This window comes from Pleurodeles waltl, chromosome 1_2 (assembly GCF_031143425.1).
Source record: "Pleurodeles waltl isolate 20211129_DDA chromosome 1_2, aPleWal1.hap1.20221129, whole genome shotgun sequence".
Taxonomy (NCBI): domain Eukaryota; kingdom Metazoa; phylum Chordata; class Amphibia; order Caudata; family Salamandridae; genus Pleurodeles; species Pleurodeles waltl.
The window spans coordinates 188275489-188297050 of NC_090437.1; the positions used below are offsets into that span (position 1 = coordinate 188275489).

The 21562-nt window shown below is 40.9% G+C and overlaps 1 protein-coding gene across 1 annotated transcript in view; it reads left to right on the plus strand.

Moving 5' to 3' along the window:
• PAX5 (paired box 5) overlaps positions 1-21562 on the plus strand; it is a 424585-nt gene that overhangs the window by 370857 nt on the left and 32166 nt on the right. Inside the window, exon 8 of the mRNA XM_069237601.1 lies at positions 14131-14217. Within this exon, the coding sequence (XP_069093702.1) occupies positions 14131-14217 (87 nt within the window). The remainder of the gene's footprint in view (positions 1-14130; positions 14218-21562) is intronic.

The following is a 21562-nucleotide window of genomic DNA, read 5'->3' on the forward strand; positions in this document are numbered from 1 at the left end:
AAAATAAGCAGCATTGATTAAATAAGGCAGCACGAAAATTAGGCAGCAAGTGTAAACTAAATGTCATAATTTGACACATTTTGTCATTTTTGTACAAGTTAACTTTGTCTGGGCAATGTTTCACCTTATCAGTACCAGTTTAGCATCCACATACAGAAATAAGCAACTGAAAGGTTACCAGGGAACCTTTGAGAAGGACCTTCCACTATGTAGCAATATGTGCCACGGTGTTTTAATAACTTTTGATCCATTTGAGCTGGAAAACATTTTATGTTCAAATCTGCAAATTATGCACCATATGATTGATTATCTGGATTCTCATGTGAATCCATTATTATGCAGTAAATGCTGTGACTGCAGAGCTGCATAATTCCAGTGGCCCTGGATATCACTTGCTAAAATTTTAAAATAGCAACAATTGGGGAGATGCAGCAGAATTCTTTTCTATCTTATACATAAAACATGGGAATATTTATTTAACAGGAACAGGAAGCTATTTGCAGGTAGATCTCATGTTTAAAGTGAATAAATGTGTGCTCCTCTAAGTAGTGAGACTCTCTGTATGAGTTTCTGTTTGGACATTTAGATATTTTTTAAACTCTCCCACTTTCTTTTCCCAGTAGTTGCAGCTCTCTGCATAAAAATGCATTGGCTGTTTGTGAGTTAAATATAAGGAGATGCTAAGACAGGTTTAACATGATATATTTATTGCCTATAAATATGTCTCTCTCTATACCATATAAACGACTACATACAAAGTTAATTAATTAAAACTTTTTTTAAATAAGTAACTGTAAATCAGCCATTTTTAGAGGCTGGAATCATCTCAAATATAGAATGGCATCACTTAGAAGCGAATGTTGTCATGCAGGATTCATTTATTTCAAAACCTATAAAACAGAGATAAGACCCATTTGTGTACCTATTAAAACCTTTGCACAGGAAAGTGAATTATTCTAATGCTACTTAATCCATCTACAGGTGTCCCAATGAGGACACATGTTGCGACAATCTTGGATATATATATATAGTGGCTAGTAGCTATCAGCTATCTGATTTACTATAGGGGTTATGATAAGTGTTAGAGCTGGCATCCTTGGTGTGGTTCCCCCATAATGTTTTGCCTTCAGGCCTTCTGTTTTTGCTGACTTCATTTTTCTGGCCTCGGTACTCAGGACACTTTACCACTGCTAACCAGTGCTAAAGTGCTTGTGCTCTTTCTCTAAAACTTGATAACGTTGGCTTATACCCAACTGGCATATTTCATTTACTTGTACTTCCCTAGTAAAGTGGGAATGCTGGTGCCCTGGTCCTTAAATTAAAGGCAACTAGTGGGTCTGCAGCACTGGTTGTGTCACCCACTCAAGTAGCACTTTAAAAATGTCTTAGGTCTGCTATTGCGGAGCTTGTGTGTAGTTTAAACTGGCATTTCAACCTGGCAAAACAAACCTTTTGCCAGGCCTAAACCTTCCTGTTTAATACACAGGTCACCCCTAAGGTAGGCCCTGGACAGCCCAGAGGACAGAGTGCATTGCATTAAAAAAGTAGGATATGTACTTTTCGGTTTTACAGGTCCTGGTTGTGATAAACTCTTAAATTTGTTTTTCACTACTGCAAGGCCTATCTCTCCCATAGGAAACATCCCTTATTGCTTTTTATAAGTGTAATTTCAAAATGTGGAGAGATAACCAGTTCATGTCTGGTTTCTCTGGAATCACACTTTAAAATCCTAACTTATAGCGAAGGTGGATTGTAAATTTCAGTTCTAAACATACCGCATTTAGAAGGTTGGTATTTTCTTGCCTTAACCATTTGGTGCCTGCAGCCTGTCTCTGGTTACATGACTGGGTGTAGTTAGCAGTCAGGCTTTGTGTATTCCTCCTAGACAGCCACACACAATGGGAGCTTAGGTGTGACTGTATGGGTAATTGCTGACAGGACAGGAGGAAGAGGATGGCAGACCTCCACTTACACTTTAATAGGTTGTGTCATGCCTTCCAACAAACGGCTGCGTATACTCTGTAGTCAGTTTGGAGCTAGGGCCAGGAAGGCAGGGCATCTGTACAATTCAAAGGCATGCCCCTAGAAGCGTCTCCTCGTTTCAAATCCACAACTATGTATAAAAGAAGGACCTTAAACTCCAACTATTCATTACTCTGATGGACCTATTGATACTCTGCCAGAAAGATGGACTAATGTCCTGCTATAGGGAATGCCATTCTGCTGGACTGCTGCTCTAAATAAACCGCTGCCCTGCTGTGCTGACCAGTTACCTGCTGCTTTCTTTTGAAATTTGACCTGCAACTTCATTCTGAACCCAAGACCCCAGAGTAACTGTTAACAAGGAAAAAATCAAAAACACAGGTCATTGGCAATAGAAAAATAGGTTTTCTGAGAATACGGCCAGGAGACAGTCAGCCCTGATGGACTGAAGACTGTGCCAACTTGTTGCATGCAGGCGGCTGTTTATATAGTCAGGAAAAAATGCTGACTTCATAATATTATCTTCAAAATAATAACAAGTCACGGAGTAAGTTAATAATATCCTGCATCCTTGAACTCATATTGTCTGCTCTTGGCTCCTCTTTGTGTAATCCTAACAGGGCTTTGATAAAACATTAACCTTTATCCTCTTCTCTCAGAGTGTGTGTTTGTTCTGCTGTTTTCAGATGTTTCTTAAATGACTCTATACTCCTAACTTTGACCACGTATTTCCTAAGTCACTGTCTCAGCTAACAATGGGGATGGAATACATACTGTGACTGTAAACACATCAAGGCTGGTTAAACCTGTTTTCCCATTTAACTGAAACTTGCTGAGTTATTGTTCTGCTTTCTGGTGAACTCTCACCTACTTTGAGTCTTTTGAAGTGGGGCCTGTACTGCTCTTTAACTATATATAGTTCTACAGCGCTCTCTGCTGATGTCTGAGGTGGTGTGATTTCCTTGCATTTTATTCTTTCCTTAACATTCCCCCCTCTAGTTGATATTTCAACTACTTTCTATAATCTGGGATGTGCACTCGATATCAAATGGTATGTATTACCCTGAGCATCCACTACTTGTGTTAGTGGCCATATTGTGAGCATCCCTCCCACCTTTGCACTCATCTTCTTACAGCAGGCTATAGCTAATTGAAAAACACAGCATATCAAAGCAATACGATAATGAGTAGAAATAAAGCCTTAAACAGTCCCAACTTCCAGGATGGTAGCAAATCGAACCCACCCATAAACCACTCATCTGGTGCACGCCTTTGCTCAACGTTGTCTGTCGCCTTGGTCAGAGTTCTGATTTCTTCATCATTTGCACAAGCGCCCCTTTCCATGGCTATCATAAAGTCTAGCACACATCGATGCTACATAATTATTATTCTCATTGTTCACAACTGTTCATTAATTGCTTTAAACTCTTTTCCTGTGGCATTGATCTTCTTCATTAGTTCCCATATTTTATTTGGAGTCATCAAGCTGTTGCCTTTGCCTGGATGAATGACAGCACTTTTCCAAAGAACAGTTGAGCATTGTTAAATGGTTTGAACTCTTGGGGGTACAGCCTTCCAAGCCTTCTGTAGTGCTGTGCGGACCTTTTCCAGTGGTGATGATGAAAAAGAGTGAACAGACTGCTTATGGAGTGCTCATGAGTTTGATGATGTTCACCCCTGAGATGACTGGAGTGGGTGTTTGCTAGGTAACCAGAGAGTAGAGGGCTTTCCATTTTGGAGGTAGTTGGACGTTTAGCAGCTCTCTGCATTTGCCAAAAGGGAGACATGACACTGGAGGTGCCCTCTTGCATGTCATCTTTATCTACTGTGATATTGCAGTGATATTTCTCACTACATTAATGATGCCATTTGGTCTGAAACATAAAGAAACAGATATTAATTTCATAATAATTGGTGTGCCTCTGATCACGGGCATAAACTGACCCGGTGACTTTGAATGCCTGCTTTTCTGCACAGTCCCAGGGCATTAGGTTGGCTGTATAGTCACTACAGTGGGGAAAAGTACTGGGGGAAAATGAAAATGCCTCATGCTAACATTCTGTCTCCCCACTTATTAGTCTTTTGGTGCATGTGGACTAGTTCACCTAATATAGCTTGTTGCAGCGCATCTAGTTTCATGTGGGCAAACTCATTCAGTATGTCTTTGTCTGTGGGAATGTATAGTACTTCTACCTCCTTATTATATCCAGTGGGGTTCACCATAAATGATATGGGCCATATTTTTATAGGCTGTATCTGGACCTTCATCCTACATAGAAAGAGATGTAATAGACATGTTCTTGAGCACTTATTTATGCACTACAGGTCATTGAGGAACCTGCGTTCCTCCTCTGCCAACCTAATATGTGTCTCAAAAGTTCGGAAAGTGAAGTATGGATGCTGGGCTTTTTGAGGTGAGGGAAGCTCAGCTGTAAAATAAACTGCTAGTCTCCCTCAAATCTAGTAAAAGTGTTATGCACTTTAAAAGAGATCTAAAACCCTGGCTTTTCTCCAAATAGCCAGATCCATATCAGGAAAGGACATGAAAGATGTATCATAAACAGGGAGGAGTGTCTTTGTTTCTGACACGGAAAGGTTTGCATAGCACCTGGACACCTATTATGTAAATGCTGCCCTTTACAACTGTTATTAATAATAATAATGACAACTATCCTTGGTGACTGCAACATAACTGATACAGTGGCATGAGGAGTGAGGGAACACACTACACTTTACTCATCTGAGGAGTTTCGTCCTATCTCAAAACAAGTGCTGATACCAATTCAACATGCAGTGAAGCTTGCTCTTTGTTACACCTGTGGGGGCCCCATCAAGGGGTCTTTCTCTCCGATGGCAGAAACTAAGCATATCACTGTGAAAACATACAAGATATAAAACAGTTGTCATTAAAACAACCAGACAAAAAGGGGAAAAGAATAGAAATACATAACTGCCCATTAGTTGAGTCAAATAAATTGTCCAAACAACCAAGCATGATGGAAGGGCGTGTGGGGAGGGCGGGTTTACAAGTGATCCTGCCCCCCCTTTTTTACATTTGTGTCTGTTGTGGAGCTTGTATCAATGATTCTGGGCGAACATCTATGAGGTGGATCTATTGTTTCCTTTCAGCCCCTTTGGTAGCTGTTGGCATGGATAATGTCACTGTGAAGGGTCCTTTCAATTTTTGATCTTCCACTTGAACACAGTTGCAAATGTATACCTTTGGCCAGTCATCACAGGTTGGACCTGCTGATCGTCAGTGGGTACCTTTATCCAGGATACTTGTTCAGGAAAGAACTTATCAGTCTTTGTTAGTTCTGACAAACATACCCTCATTTCATTTTCAAGTACATCTGCTGTACTGTGTGTGTCTGTGTTGCTTCACCTGCAAAGGCATTTTGGCACCTATATCTAAAGTGGCAGAGAAAAGTGCACATATATATATATATTGTTTATGATCGCCCTCCTACTGGGTGAGAACCACATAAGCTCACCTTTCAGATTAATTAAAAAAGAGTTGAGAATTGTTAGCATAGTTAGATAGACCGCAAGTGGGAGATTTGCACAGAGCTTGACAAAATGCAAAAAACCTGGTTACGTGATTTGATGTCCACAGGAGTGGTTCAGGTGTGTCCTTGTAGTTTTAAGCCAACAGTGCTTTTGTTGATGAGAGAAATTTGGGACCCTGAAAAAAAAGTTTTCATGTGCTCTAAATCCAATGGTTTTCACTCTTTTAACAAGAAGTCACCATGCACAGCTCTTAATTGGTTGCATTTAAAACGTTACTATATGTATTTATCATTCGTACTGCTGCTTTTTTATGTCTTTCCTTTCAGTGATGTTCAGGGGATTTCTAATGGGTCCTCATAGGATATGTCATGTAACCATTGTGTGAAGGGAACTAGTTCTGTATTATTTACCTCAGATTCATAATTCCTTACTTGCCCCTGTGTAAATAAAATACCAGTTATGTACAAAAAACAACATGCAATGAGAAAGAGTAGCCATGTCAGTACTACTGTAATCAATAACTTTCCCTACAATATTCTTTATAACAATTTCTTAGTGGTCAGGATGGCCACTGTTCCAAGTCAAGACTACACAGTGGTGGGTGGATCGATTAACATATATTTCCCCTTCCTCACCATTACTAATATGATGGCTCCTCTAGAGGATATCTCACCATTGGTCAGACAACCCCAACAGGCTTTGTACAATTTGCAACAAACTGCTCTATTCTAGTTGTATCAAAGTCACATTCAGTTATCCATTTTAAGAACTCCTCTATCTCAGTTGTATCAATGTCCCGCTCAAAGTCACCCTCAATATAACGATCAATATCCTGCATTGCCTTGGCTATACTGTTCAATAATTCTTCCTCTGTCTGTGTGTCCTGGATTGTTAATTCTCCTAGCCACCAATCCTGAGGGGGTGCAGTTACAGTTCTATCATGGGGGCGATAATTGATATTGTTATTATCTGTTATGGTGTCCATAAGGTCACTACACTACTATAATCCTCTGATATCAATGACAATGTCCTTTGCTGAATGCAGCAGTGGCACAAGCACTCAGTCTTAGAGGTGCTTCAAATAGTTCCTCTAAGAATTCATCTAATTACCTGTGGGATCTACTCCTATCACGTTGATGTATGTTGTCTGGAGACCTAAAGTTGATGTACAATCAATGCCTAGGTATTCGAGAATTTCTCCCATTAACGGGTTATTAGAAGGTGTTGGTATTGGTACTGTGCTGGGGTCAGTGCCACTGGGGAAGGCTACAATCCGATCATTATAAAGATGGATAACTGATTTGGGGTCTTCTGCTATTTATTACTCGCTGATTGTTGACTAGTTCAGTCAATTCTTACAGTTACTTTGTTTACATTAAAAGCAATGGTACATTCACGAGCCAGGGAGATATCACAGAGATCTTTCAAAAAGTTCCTCTTCAGTAATCTCAATTTGTATGACTGCTTGGTTTCCTTGAGGGGCTCTGATGCCTGTGCCAATGTCTCCATTATGTTGGTGTCTAATAGTGATAATGCTGTGGATGATGGTATTCTCTTCAGATGGGATGAGTATATCCGGTCCTGATGGTTAGTACAATTAATGGCTATCCGTGTGGTGAGCAGAGTTTGCATTGGCCCCTTCTACATTAAATGAGACACATCCAAATAGTATTTTGTGTAGTGCCATCTAGAGTGTTTTATTAGGGCACAATCAATTTGGAACCTTTCTGTTATCGTTTCCAATCTAACTAATATGACGGTCACTGTTTATGTTTTCTCAGGAACCTTTACATTTGAATAGGGGGTTTCCTGGGTAATGCATCAGTATTTATTCCATTAAGGGATCGTCCAGCTCCTGGAGCCAAATGTTCAGGTTCTTCTGTGTAATTTTCTCAGAGGTATGGAATTTAATAAAATATCTACTTGTCCATGGCATAGGTTGCTTCATAAATCTATTTGTCCCGTAAAGAAAATCCACTTGTCTCTTTGGTGCCATGTAGTGCAGCTACACATTGTGGCAGCAATCTCATTAGATAAGAGCTCTGATAATAGCCTCTCTGTTTATGCCAGGGCTCATACTATTGTAGAGTTTAAATTCTAGCATTACCTTATTTTCTCGCTTTCCCATATATCTACATGCTGGGGCGGAGGGTAGCATTAAGTTCCAGGGTTGGAATTCTCTTTTGAGTCTGTGCATCCTACTAACCATCTGCATGTTTTAGAGGTTTTCACCAGCTCTTCTCTAATCTTTTCCCACACTGAGAAAGGTTTGAAATTCACTCCTCACAAAAGTGGAAATAAAACATCTTCCAGGGTTGGGAAAAAAGTGAATTTGTAAATGCTCAACAGCTTTTCGCATGTGCAAATCTACACATGCATGTTTGCTTGTGCTAAACTGCAGTTCCTAAATATTTTCTAGAAGTACGGTTTCGCCTACTTCTCTAAATTACTATGGGTTCATGAAAGCTGTGAAGCTGCACTAATGCAAAAACATTTACCATGGGTGCACTTTTGTGACTTTATTTAAGAATTGGGCCGCTAATTAGGTCTGGAGTTAACCAAGACCTTTTTATTTTTATTAAAATTCTGTCCCTCTATCTACAGGCTGACTTCACTGTGAGTGACTGCATTCTGCTCTTTCAAAAGGAGCATATCAGCACCCAAAGTAGTTTTGTTCACTGTCAGGGATTACTGAGCCAGTGTGTACTATTTGAGTCCAAAATATTATTGCTTTTTGATGATGCTTGTTATAATGGTGAGGGCCTGGCAGCTGCCACAACAATAAAGTGTTACAAAAACCATGTGTTACAGCAAGACACACTTTGACAGAACCAAAAGGCTTACCACCAATGTTAGACCTTTTGGGTTTGCCAATGATTGTTTATTCTCATGCTTCCCATAATCCTGTTGAAACTAGATGCATTGATTTTGCATTATGAATACTTGTTGGGGAAGACTAGCATGTATCAACACATTTTACTAGATGATGTTTCAAAGAAATGGTACCTAACATTTCACAGTAGTGTAGCAAAACATGTTTTTTCAGAGTTGTATTTTTGTGAACATTTTATTTGAAAGCAAAGGTATATCAATCTTGTTATCAAGCTTCTGCAAATATTTGCATCTAGTCAGAGAGAATTCTGGGAGCATTATATTTAATCTCATTTTGTTAAACTTTGCAGACGTGTGCTTGCATTTTTATACTGGAACCACTGTCAGCAGTGCAGTCCGAGCTTACATTTCCTTAGTGGGCTCACCTTAATAATAAAGGCTTTGAATCGATGAACCATAAATACAAGCTCAAGCAGCATTATCTTGTGGGCACAAATATTACCTTAACTGCAGACAATGCCTCTCTATGGTCCTGAGTGTGGGGTTGTAAACTGGCAGGCAAAGGGCATGTGTCATGGGGGTGAACCAACTTGTCCAAAGGCCAAGATAAACATGAAAACTTTTTGTCCTTGATCCCAAACAATATGTTCTGGGAGTCAGGTTACAGGAATTCCACACCCCTGTTTTCTCTTTCTTTACAACCCTACTGGCAAATTGTTATGCTGTGGTGTTTTTTGACAGGGCAACATTCTGCTTGACGTTAATCCTTACTGGGTTGAATGCGTTTTGCCAATGTCGTTTCAGTGTTTGACCCATATACAGTTGTCTATCATAGGTAGTACATGGGGTGGTATAGTCTGTAATCCTGATCTGACAATACCCATGTAATCAAACAAATCAAACCCACCTTTTTCATCCAACTATACTCCATCAGGCTAGTCCCAACAAATGATATGCACACTTGTCTATCATTAGAAAGGAGTGTTTATTTGTTATTGTGTCCATAGTATGCTTAAGAGGGGTGAACATGAGGCGGGCACCAAAACATTCGTGAACCTAACACATTGTTTGCTATTTCCTAACAATTGAACTTGTGTGAGTGGTAAGAGAAGAATTTGCAATTTGCGTATTAAGGAGGAATTTAACAGATGTCCCCATAACCTTTCCTTGCCCATATCGACCTGTTACACCTACTGAGATCACGATTCATTGTGCTAGTGCACTCAAGCAACCCTATAGCTATGTTGAAAATATCATGTCTCGTTAAACATTTGACAATCATAATCAACTAACATCACATGTGTCTGAGGTATTCTAGTGTTAATAATAATTCTGTGGCTGTTTTATGGCTAACTGATAAATATTCTGTCTTTTTTCATCTGCTCTATTTCAGCTTTCTCTATATACACTCTTCCTTCTTTGTCTGGACGTTTTTAGAACTATTGTGCCTCCAGTGGTCAGTACCCCCCATAGCTATTACAATGTTGTGTATGTTGGAGGCGGCATTGTAGTTAGAGTTCTGTCCAGGAGAAGGAATGGACCATGACTTATGTTGTCTTCTTCTCCCTCTGTCACCTTGACCTCCAAAACCCCCTACCTCTAACAGGTGGGTAGGCCTGTTGCCTTAGAACCCGTGTTTTAGCTCTATGTATTCCTCAATTATTTTTGTATGATCACACATTTCCATTCATTCCTTATTTCCTTGGGGATCTACCAGTCTCCTACTTCTGTCGTGCGTTTCCCACAAATACAACTCATCATATATCAACAACCTATTTTTCCTCCCTTTCAACTCACCTACTCACATGCATTCTTCTAAATGATACAGTTTCTTTTTTCTCTAATGTTATTCTTCATATTTTTCTAGATTGTTACGTTTTCACTAAATATTTGAAACCACAGAGTTTAAAACATCACTGTCCTATTTCTCTATTGACAAAAATTAGTGTCACATACTCAAAAAAGTACGGAGTCCGAGTCAATCTCACCTATGTGAAGGCACAACCTCAGGAAGACTTACCAGTATGACTTTAGTCAAACAAGGAGTCGGTGTACTTTGATTTATGTGCACTTCTATTCAGTTGGGGCAGGCTTTGTTCCTTTGGGCACCATCGGTATAGACTGGACTTGACTCCTATCTGGCTCGCCATATGTAAATGAGAAAAAAATCAAAGAGACAGATTGTAGGCAAAAAAAAAAGGTTTTCCTAGAATACAACCAGGAGACCGTCAGCCCCAGGCCTGAAGACTGTGTCAACTCACTACACGCAGGCAGCTGTTTATAGTCACGAAGAAATGCTGACTTGATACATATTATCTGTAAAGCAATAACAAGTCACGAAACAAGTTAACAAGATATTTTCACATAAACACCACACCACCCACATCCTTGAACTCATGACTTCTCTTCTTGGCTCCCCTTATCGTGATCCTAACAGAGGTTTGATGAAACGGTAGCCTTTAACCTCTCCTCTCCGAATGTGTGTTTGTTCTGTTATTCTTAGGTTTTTCTTATCTGACTCCAAAAGCTCTTGACTAAAGTTATCTTTGGCCACATATTTCCTAAGTCACTATCTCATCTAATAACAGGAATAGAATGGAATACTTGCTATGATCGTAAACTCTTCGCGGCTTGTTAAACATGCTTTCTCATTTAACTGAAACTTGCTGAGTTTATGTTCTGGTTTCTGGTGAACTCCCTGCTACTTTGAGTCCTTGCAGCCCTTTAACTGTGTAGGGTTCAACAACACTCTCTACTGATGTGTGTAGTGGTGAGGTTTCCTCGCATTTTATTCTTTCCCTAACATGACTCAGTGGGCTAGTCTGATGGCCTCCTGATCTGAGCCTCAGGGATGTAAAAGGCTCTCCAATAGCTCCTGGACCCAACTGCAGTGAGTTTCTGACCCCCAAGTGGTGCCTTTCAGGTCTTGGATCCTTGGAGTGGCTCACAGGCCCTTTAAATCAAGCATTTGAGCTCTTCACAACTGCAGACAGGCCCGTTTGCCCAGAAAGAGTGCCCTTCGCACCAGTTCATTGCGAGCCACAACCACCCTGTCTCTTTGCACAGTAGAATGAACAACCTGGGAACTGCCAATGCAAAGCTCCAGCCTGCCCGTCTATAATGTCTGGCCTACTCTTCGCACCACATTGACTACCACCCTCAGTGCTCTCCTTCCTCCTCGCGACCCTCTGAGACGTGAACGGGACTCATAGCACAAAACTTGAGTATGTAAAACTTAGGCATGACTAATCTAGGACTGTATGCAACCTGCGCTCCATCACGGTTGGCCTGAACTTTTGACTTTGACCTGGTCTAGTACGACCAGATAGCCGCGGTTGGCACTTTTTGCTTGTATACTTTATTTTATAGTTTATTTTTGGAAAATCCATAACTCCAGTTCATCTGATTGGATTTTTGGTGTTTTGGTCTTGCTTTATTTATTAAATTAAGCTCTTTGTTTTCTATCCTGGTGTGGGATCTTTTTGTGTGGTGTTTTCACTATTTGAGTGTTTGAAGTGTTGTATGTATACTTTACACATTTCCTCTAAGTTAAGTGTGAGTGTTCCGTGCCAAGCTACCCAGGGGTGAGCACAGGCTAATTTTGTGTGGTTGCTGCTTGACCAGGGCTTGCACCCCAGTCAACAATTAACCCAATTTGTAACAATAAGCGATTGTGATTATAATGACGAGAGTGATGCAAATTTTCTAAGTTGCAAAAATAGATCCGAAAGGGTTATCCTTGCATTATTAAAAACAAACATTGAGTGGATAGTACAGGCCTAAACTGAAAAAGATGAGGTAAAGAGCCTGGTCTGTATTATTTTCTGAAGAGAATAATGTCTCTGATATCTAAAGCAAGTTGTTCCAAAGTTTGAAAATTAAATAGGAAAAGTCATTTGAGCTCAGAGGGCTTGGCGAAATGCTGGTACCTCTGGTAGATTTACACATTAAGGACAAAGAAGGCAGGTAGGTGAGACTTTCAACATACATGCCTGGGGAAAGTCAGGTCCTCTCAGATGGAAAGACCTTTAAATACTACATGTTTTGGTACTGGGCGTTAGTGAAAAACAATCACATGGTTAGAGAGGTGATCATAATCTAAACATCCACTAATTGAGATGTACTCCTTTAATTTCTTTGAGCTGAAGATTGGCTAGGGTATGTTTATGCAAGGTCAAATATGAAGTGTTACTATTATCTAGGTGAGATAGTAAGGACAGACATAGAGTGAGGTATAGGGCAGAGTAGTGGGATTAGTGTTGGGGTTAGGTTTAATGTTAAAGTTATAACAAGAATAGTATTAATTATAAGATTATATAAAAAGAGGTCAGATTACGTTTAAGGCCAGGTGTAAGGATATGACTTGTGTTATGGAAACAGTTTAGGTAGAAAGTAGGGATGAGCATAGGGATTAAGATTAGTTTAAGGGTTAGGTACAACATTCGAATTGATTTGGTCTCCCAGTGTTTAAATAAGAGGCAAAACCTAGTTTTAAAACAAAATTCCTGAAAAAATTGACTGATGTTTTTGGAAAGCTAATAATCAAAAATATTACCCCGCGATTGTTCTATTCAACTGTGTGACTGTAGTTATGGTTTGTACTCTACTCATCATAAATGGACAGGCCAATGTTTACATTTCGCTTCATTTTTATTATTTTATAATATGGAGTGTCATTGCACTTTCTATGTTCAGGGTGTGCAGTATTTTGTCTAGAAATAGTGAACTCTACCTCATTAGATCTTTAAAAACTCTCTGACACAAGTCACGTGCAGGGTTGCATATGTGTGTATGTGCGCCTCTGCAGCATATGCATTTTTTTCTTTCGAACTACGAAAGCGAGCCAAAGGTAAACGCTTAATAAACTGCGTGACACGCCTGGCGGGGGTTGCAATTGAAACCTTATCATCATAGACGTCATTTAGTGGGAGTGGGGAGACGAGATGTGCATTGCTCTGCTCCTCCTGTGGTGAACGGATGCTGAACAGCTTGTTCACGGGCTGCTGCAGACATACGAAGACTCTCAATGCAACTAAAACTTTGCCAGCTTTACGAATTGCAAAGATAAAAAAAAGTTTAAAGATTTTTACAGAAGTTCCAGAGAAATAGAACTTCACTACCACATTTGAACTGTAAACGACTATAATGCTAAATAAACTGCACTACCGTTGATTTCTATTTTCATCTTTACAGAACCCATAAAACTGCTCAGGGTGTGCTAACCATTTGCTTCACTTCTTGGCCAGTGGTTATACTTGTATCATCCACTTCGATTCTTATTTTTTCTAGTATAGCCTTAGAACCCGCCGTAGCGGGCTCTACCGGCTATTAAAGGCCCGCTCCCCGCGTTAAATGCCCGAGCCAAAGTCGAGGGCATTTAACAAGGGAGAGGGACTTTAATAGCCGGTAGAGCCCGCTACGGCGGGTTCTAAGGCTATTAGAACATTCTGCCACTCAGGGCAGAATGTTCTATTAAAAAAAAAAAATTCACGGAGCCCGTGGGGATTAAAATCCCCTCGGGCTCCGTGAGGCTTTGTTCACAGCTGCTGCTGTGAACAAAGCGAACATTGGAATGTTGGCGCTGCGGGCTTTTACCGGCCAGTAAAAGCCCGCAGTACTCCATTGTTTTCAATGGAGCCCCAAGCATTCCAATGTTCTAATTCTGCTTAAATTCTTAGATTAATATTAAACAACATCTATGCAACAATTAGGCAGACCATTCGGATGCATCCCTATATTCTAGCTTAATACTTCTCTCTGACACTGCATAACCTCTCGTTTATCCCTTTCCTCCATTAAATGCAGGTGGTGATTTCTCTGGAAGTCCGTACAGCCATCCCCAGTATTCAACATACAACGATTCATGGAGATTTCCTAACCCTGGGCTGCTTGGTAAGCATCTCCTGTTCTACTTTCTATCCCCTGACACTTAGCATCTGAGACATGATGAAAACATAATCAGAAGAAATCTCAGTTTTCCCCATATTTATGGAAGGTTTAACAGCCTTTATTGTTTGTTTTCGGTCGTGGACTTTGTGCTGCTGCTGAAATTGTAAATGTATTGCTTTGGGCAGGGCATTGGAATGTGTGTTACCCCACTCCTCAGTTTGCATGTCAGGTAACTGAGGCACAGGCAAATGAAGTGATTACTACAGATCACTGATTGTTGTCAAGTGGGGCTCAGTGGAGCTTAAGTCCTCTTGCTCAATTACTTAGCAGGTGCACATCTTTTTGTGCGTGTGTGTTTGTGTCTGTGCGCACTCACACACGCTTCACCTTCTTTTGATTCTATAATGCACTATGGGTCCTCAAAGCTTACCTGTACTTGAAAGCAGATCACAAATTTCTCACATTGGATCCAAGCGTGTAGAACTCCTAACCTCTTCACAATATAGGCAAGACACCACTGCTGATTTTCAGAAAACTGTTAAGACATTCCTGCCTTTCTCTTCTCACTAATCTGGTTGTATATGTTTTGTTTGATATTTTCATACTATGTATTTGTTTTTTGGGCACCTGGACATATCTGTTAGAAATGTGTGAGCTATAATTAAAACTGGTAATTGGTTTTCTGCAAGGTGGCTGTTGATGCATTCCTAAATGTATCCACATGTTGGAATCAACATATTGGAATCACCTACAAAAAGGACAATCCCTTTAAATGTGCTGTTAATTTAGCCTGTGATATGTTGTTCAAGGCACTTAAAGGGATTATTAAGATCTTGATAGTTATTTGTTCATATTATCCCAATGTGGTAGCAGTATCTGGTAGTCATACAACGATTTTACGAAGAATCTTTCATTTGCCACCAATATCTCTAGCAGAAGACTGCTGACAGCTGTGCATTGCTAATACTGTCTTATTAACAACAAACAGATACTCAGTATTGTGTATCTTTGTTAGGGTTTGAAAAAATATCATGGGACGGCTTTCCTGAGGGTACAATAGGTCATCAGTGTTGTCCCAAAGATGAAACACTATTCGAGAGTTATAGTGATTCTTGAAATACCTACCTTCAGCCTGCCCTTAATTGTCCCTAATGGATGAAATGCATACAAGTAATCTAACTTCTTGTAAGTGCTTGGGGTGCATTCAACACATCATTTGTTTACTCAATATGCCACTTGAGATCACCTTTTTTGACTGCTCACAATCAGGCGTGTGGCAAAGCAAACACACTAGTACATTTCAGTGGAGCACAAAAAATAACCCTTGTTCCTCTGTGTTCAACTGCATTTTTAAGTTTAGTGTTGATGTTGCAAGATATAATTGTGATAGCTATCTCGAAATTTACGTAATTTCCTTGCACATTTTTTTATTTAACTTCATGCCCTTTTTTGACACGAGGAACCATTTTGAATTTAAAAAAAGAACAAAATCATATTGTTAGACTTTTTCATTCTTGGTGTGGTCTCCCTTAACTTTTTGCCTCTGTTCCCCAGGTTGTTGGGCTGGACTCTGATTTTGCTGTTTTTGTTACTCTGGGCACTTTACCACTGCTAACCAGTGTTAAAGGGCAAGTGCTCCTTTACAAAATGTGTATGTAATTGGCTCATTCATGATTGGCATATTTGATTTACTAGTAAGTCCCTAGTAAAGTGCAATAGAGGTGCCAGGGACTGTAAATCAAAAGCTACTAGTGGGCCTGCAGCACTGGTTGTGCCACCCACATAAGTAGCTCTGTAATCATGTCTCAGACCTGCCATTGCAGTGTCTGTATGTGCAGTTTTAACTGTAGATTTGACTTGGCAAGTGTACCCACTTGCCAGGCCCAAACCGTCCCTTTTCCTACATGTCAGACACCCCTAAGGTAGACCCTAGGTAGCCTCAAGGGCAGGGTGCAGTGGATGGTTAAGGTAGGACATATAGTAATGTGTTTTATATGTCCTGACAGTGAAATATTGCGAAATTTGTTTTTCACTGTTACAAGGCCTGTCCCTCTCATAGGTTAACATGGGTGGGCTACCTTTAAATCTGATTAAAGTGTAGATTCTCTTTGGGAGCGGATGGACATGTGGAGTTTGGGGTCTCTGAGCTCACAATTTAAAAATACATCTTTTAGTAAAGTTGATTTTAAGATTGTGTGTTTGAAAATGCCACTTTTAGAAAGTGAGCATTTTCTTGCTTATACCATTTCTGTGACTCTGCCTGTTTGTGGATTCCCTTTCTGGGTCAGTTTGACAGTTGGGCTGGTTGCACCTCACATTAGACAGTGACACAAAGGGAGCTGGGGTGTAGCCTGCATATCCTGATGAGCCATCTGTGCTAGGAGGGAGGGGAGGAGTGGCCACTCACACCTGAAAGGGCTGTGCCTGCCCTCACACAATGCAGTCTCCAACCCCCTGGTGAGTGTCGGGGGCCTGGCCTGGGCAATACAGGATTTCACATTCAAAAGAGACTTTACTTTGAAGTAGGCCTACTTCAAAGAAGAAATTGGGTATAAGAAGGGCACCCAAAACCACAGACTTTGAGAAACCCTTCTGGAAACAAGAGGAACCTTTGCCTGGAGAAGCGCTGAAAAGCTGAGGAAGAAGAGCTGCCCTGCCTGTGACTGTGCTTTGTGGAGCTATCCTGCAGTTGCTGCTTCTGCCAGAGTAAGAGGGCAAAGACTGGACTTTGTGTGACTTCCATCTTGAGAAGAACTCTCCAAGGGCTTGATTTAGAACTTGCCTCCTGTTGTTTAAAGTCTCAGGGACAGCAAAGACTTCTCTCTGCCAGCACCTAGAGTCTCTGGAGAGACTCCTAATCTGCCCTGTGGTGCCCATCCAGTTCTGGGACCCTGAAAGGGGAAGCTGGCAGCCTAAAGAAAAGGAAATCTACGCACAGAGTGCCTTGTGGGGAAAAAATTGACAGGACTCCGATCTGCGGCTGAAGAAACGATGCACTGTCGGCTCCGTGTCTGAAAATCGACAGTTGCTGGAAACGCGACATGCAACATTGCTGACTGAGGCTGGGAGATTGCAACCCATGCTGCGTGGTTTTCGGATCATCGTGCAGCTGGATTTCTGACGCAAGTACTGCTGGGCGTGTAAAAACAACGCAAGGCCTGCCTGGACCCGAGAGTGCTGACCGGATCGATGCATCGCTCTCCTGCAGAGAGAAGGAACGACGCGCCCGACTCGACGAAAGGAGAAACAACGCAAGGTCCCGCTCGTGAGTGGAATCTACGCATCACAAGCCCTTTTTGAAGCACACTCGCCCGTGCGGGGTTATTTTTGACGCACCCAAGGTACATTTTCACGCTAACATCGTTAGAGTGTGTTTGAAACTACTTAAAGACTCTTTTTGATTTTTAATAGATAACTTGACTTGTGTATTGTGGATTTTTGTCGTTTTGGTCTTGTTTTGTTTAGATAAATACTTTCTATTTTTTAAAACCTGTGTGTCATTTTGTAGTGTTTTCATTAAGTTACTGTGTGTGTTGGTACAAATACTTTACACCTAGCACTCTGAAGTTAAGCCTACTGCTCTGCCAAGCTATCAAGGGGATAAGCAGGGGTTAGCTGAGGGTGATTCTCTTTTACCCTGACTAGAGTGAGAGTCCTTGCTTGAACAGGGGGTAACCTGACTGTCAACCAAAGACCCCATTTCTAACACATATGTAATGTAAAAAAATGCTGCTTGCACACAGTTCGTTTGTATTTTTCCTGTTCTCCAGGGATAAACCGTTTACCTAAAGAAAGTCTCAGTTGTGTCATGTGGCATAATGGCATTATGTCAAGCATGTCATATATCAGTCCTTAATGTAAACCGCCAGACATTACACAAGATTATGCATGTATAAATGAAATTTCACCCAGGCATTTTGATAAATACTCAGGTATTATGCCAAGTGAAGGAAGCATAAATAATGAAATGTTTGTCTAAAATGTATTAGCCCAAATGCTATACACCTCCAGATAACATAGTCGGAACGTGACCAAGCAGATTTACATTAGGTCAAGTTTAGTTTTCAAAATTAAGTTATGTAGGGCCACCATTTTTGTTGGTTTTGTCCACAACCAACTATATGGATGGTCAGTAGATGCCTAAAATTCATGATTTCGAAGCTAAAGAAACATCAAGGACTTTGATTGTATGTGATAGCAATAAAAAAGTGACTTCTTCTGAGAGTTTACACTGCTCATCTCTTTAGTTTGGCACTAGATAGTATCCAAGGAGGCAAAAAACACAATTCATGTTGAGTGATATTCTTCTGGGTGCAGCCAATAGCCAGTTGTGCTGCACAGTCGAGTTCAAGAATGAACAGTGTTTATCACTTAGAGGTAATTTCTGTTAGGAAAACGCTCTAAATCTCAAACAAAGTAGACAATGAAGTAAACGCATGGGACCATAATAACGAATGTGTGGGACCATGTCCCCTTCCCGACAAGAGATGGTATAGTCCTTCTGCCAAACACCTCTCATATTCAATGAAGATTGCTTTCAACAAATATAGCTAGTTGCGCTGATTCTACCATTAATTTGCCCTTTTATTTTAGCTCCAGGGCTATCCAGTGCAGACCCCAATTTGTGACTGTTTATCAAAGTCATCTCTGCAGCGAAGAAAACACATGGCACATTTTTAAGCCACTGTCGAATACAAGCTCACTTTGACCTTGCGCAACATAATTGGGTCGCTTTTGCATAATTTGTGTGGATGAGATAAGTACAAAAATCCCAATTAATTGTCACGACTCAACTACACGTATACATTGCCATAGTGATAAACCTGCTACATGTGGCTCCCGTTTATAAAAAGGATTCTGATTCAAGTTGGCCTGCACTTATCTTCTTTTATGCAGATAAAATTATTGTACTGCAAATTAACCAGAATTTTCCCATCACAAGGCTTGCCCTTTGATGAATCCCACAGGGGATAGCAGGAATCTTGCAGTGTAACACAGGGCCTTGAAGCATCTGAACGGCTGATAGCTAGGGGACTTTTGCGCCTCTTGCGTCACCTTAGGAGTGCATCATGCATGTCAATGCTCTCGCAGGTTGGTCTTTGCTATACATCAAGTGGATTGAAGCCAAAGGCAGAAAAAGTTCCAAAGGGCCACTTGATCCTCCCAGTCAGTGTCTGGTCCTTTGACTTGATTTCCTAGAGCAGAGGTCACCAGGGACATGGTACGTACCCTGCTCTGAGGCTCACGTGTTGCAAATGGATATTTTAAGAACATGTCAGTGTACAATAAAACCAAGTGAACTGCACAAGAGGCTTTGGGTGCTAGCAAATGAAACGAGGCAGGATTGTAGGACATGACTGCCATTTTCATCAACGAGTAGTGAACAGCGTCCAGGGCCTGGATGGCTCTTTGTCTCCCACTTACAGTGGGCAAAAATTATGACATGCACAATAATCAGATGACTGCAAATTTATAACATTCGACTGATTTATAGTAATTAGGTACTACAGATTTCAAATGAAAGATCATTGCATCACAGCGTGAAAAAAGCATGCTGTTAACCATCACTTTTGTGTTGGGCGTTTAGTCTCAAATAGACGCGGACATTTTTTTTTTTTACAAATTGTACATCTGAAAGTTATTCATAATCTATGTGTACAAATTACCAAACCAGCGGTGAGTCTGCACATTCTAGGTGCAGGCATAATTTATTTTTACATTGTGTTACCACAAATTTATCTGGCACATATAAAGAAGGAGCTCGGTTTTAGAGGTTAGCACTAGCAATACTGGTGGTTAGGTAGAAGTTATTAAACTGATAATATCAACTTTTGTTTGGGAAAAATGACAGCCACGTGGAGATATGCTTCACATAGCTATGGAGAAGCAGTCAGAATCGTCTCATGCAGAGAGGTTCTTCATTTTTTGTCGACAGGATGTGAAACAAAAACGAATGATAGGCATTGGTTTGGTAACTGTTTATTTCTTCCTCAAAACCTACAATTTGCAAGATTTTCACCTGTTATTTTTGTCTGCTCTCCATGTTTGGTGTTGGCGAAGTCCATCTTAGCCAATGCCTTCAAATCCCTGAATATTGTGTAGCATGAAAAAGGAAGGTTCATGGCACGAAAACAAACAATTACATTTCTGCCAGGTTAAAAGTATTTGCAGCCCGGTTTCCCCGAACTTAGAACTAAAAGAAGCAATAAGGCTCCCAAATTTTAACCACTAAGTGTGCCCCATCTTTCTTTCATTCCACTGTCCCCAAAATATTGAGTTTCAATATAGATGCCAGACTAAGGCCCTTTGAAGCTTCCAAGGTGCACTGCAGCAGAGAACCGTCAGCCAGATTCATCAAGGTAATAGGACAGCTCAGCATGATAACGTGCTTACTGCACATTTATGTGTGTCACACTAAAGTCATTCGTTTCTGCTTCGGTTTAACGGATTCATCCTGCGGATGTCGATACCATCAATAACTAGTGAGGTGGTTAGTTAGAAACCAAATGTGTAGTGTTGGATACTCCAATGTAAATGTAGCCACATGAAATACCTGTTACTGTCATTACTTGCTGTTTTGGGCACATGGACAGTGGAAAGTAAACTGCCAAGCTCTGTTCTCCCCTGACGTTTTAAACACAGCGCTGTACCGTACAACGCAACAACAGAGAAAAACAAATCATAACATCCCCTGTGTCCTGCCAGCCCTCTTGCGCTAAGAGAGATTTACTTTGTAACTGATAGCGTGTGCTCGGCGAGGTCGGTTTTAAGCCTGTTTAGCACGCACGCCAAAAAGTGGATAATAGCAAACAGCGGCCTAATGAAGAAAAATGATTCAATTTCATGCTGGTTTGTCGTAATAACTTCTTTACCATTTCCACTCATTACTTCCAACTTGATGTTGATCAGGGCGGATTTCGTCGGAGGCTCTGCTCCCACTTCTGAAGTGATGTGATTTGTGCCGATGTTGTGAAATCTAAGCGAGTCTGACAGGGCTCTCCTCTCGGCTACACCTGCGCTCCCGCGCGCGCCCTGACAAAGTGTAGGCGCGCGCGCCGCTGTCTGTGCTGGCCGCAGAGGCATGGCGGGAGGAAAGGGCTGCAGCCCTCCAATTAGGGCCAGATCCTGGGCCTCGCTGTCCTTCTGCGAATGGATTACAGAACAAGTGCAGGCCAGAAATTGCACTGTCAACAAAGGAATTGATGATAATATGAATTAGAAAGCGGGAGGGCGTCAAATAGTATTGACGGTTGGCTTAAGAGGTTTTGTTCAGGAGAGAAGGCAGCGCCATTTTTCATGAAAGAAGGACTTCTTTGTGATGACATTTTCACCCTGTCTTGTGGCTTTA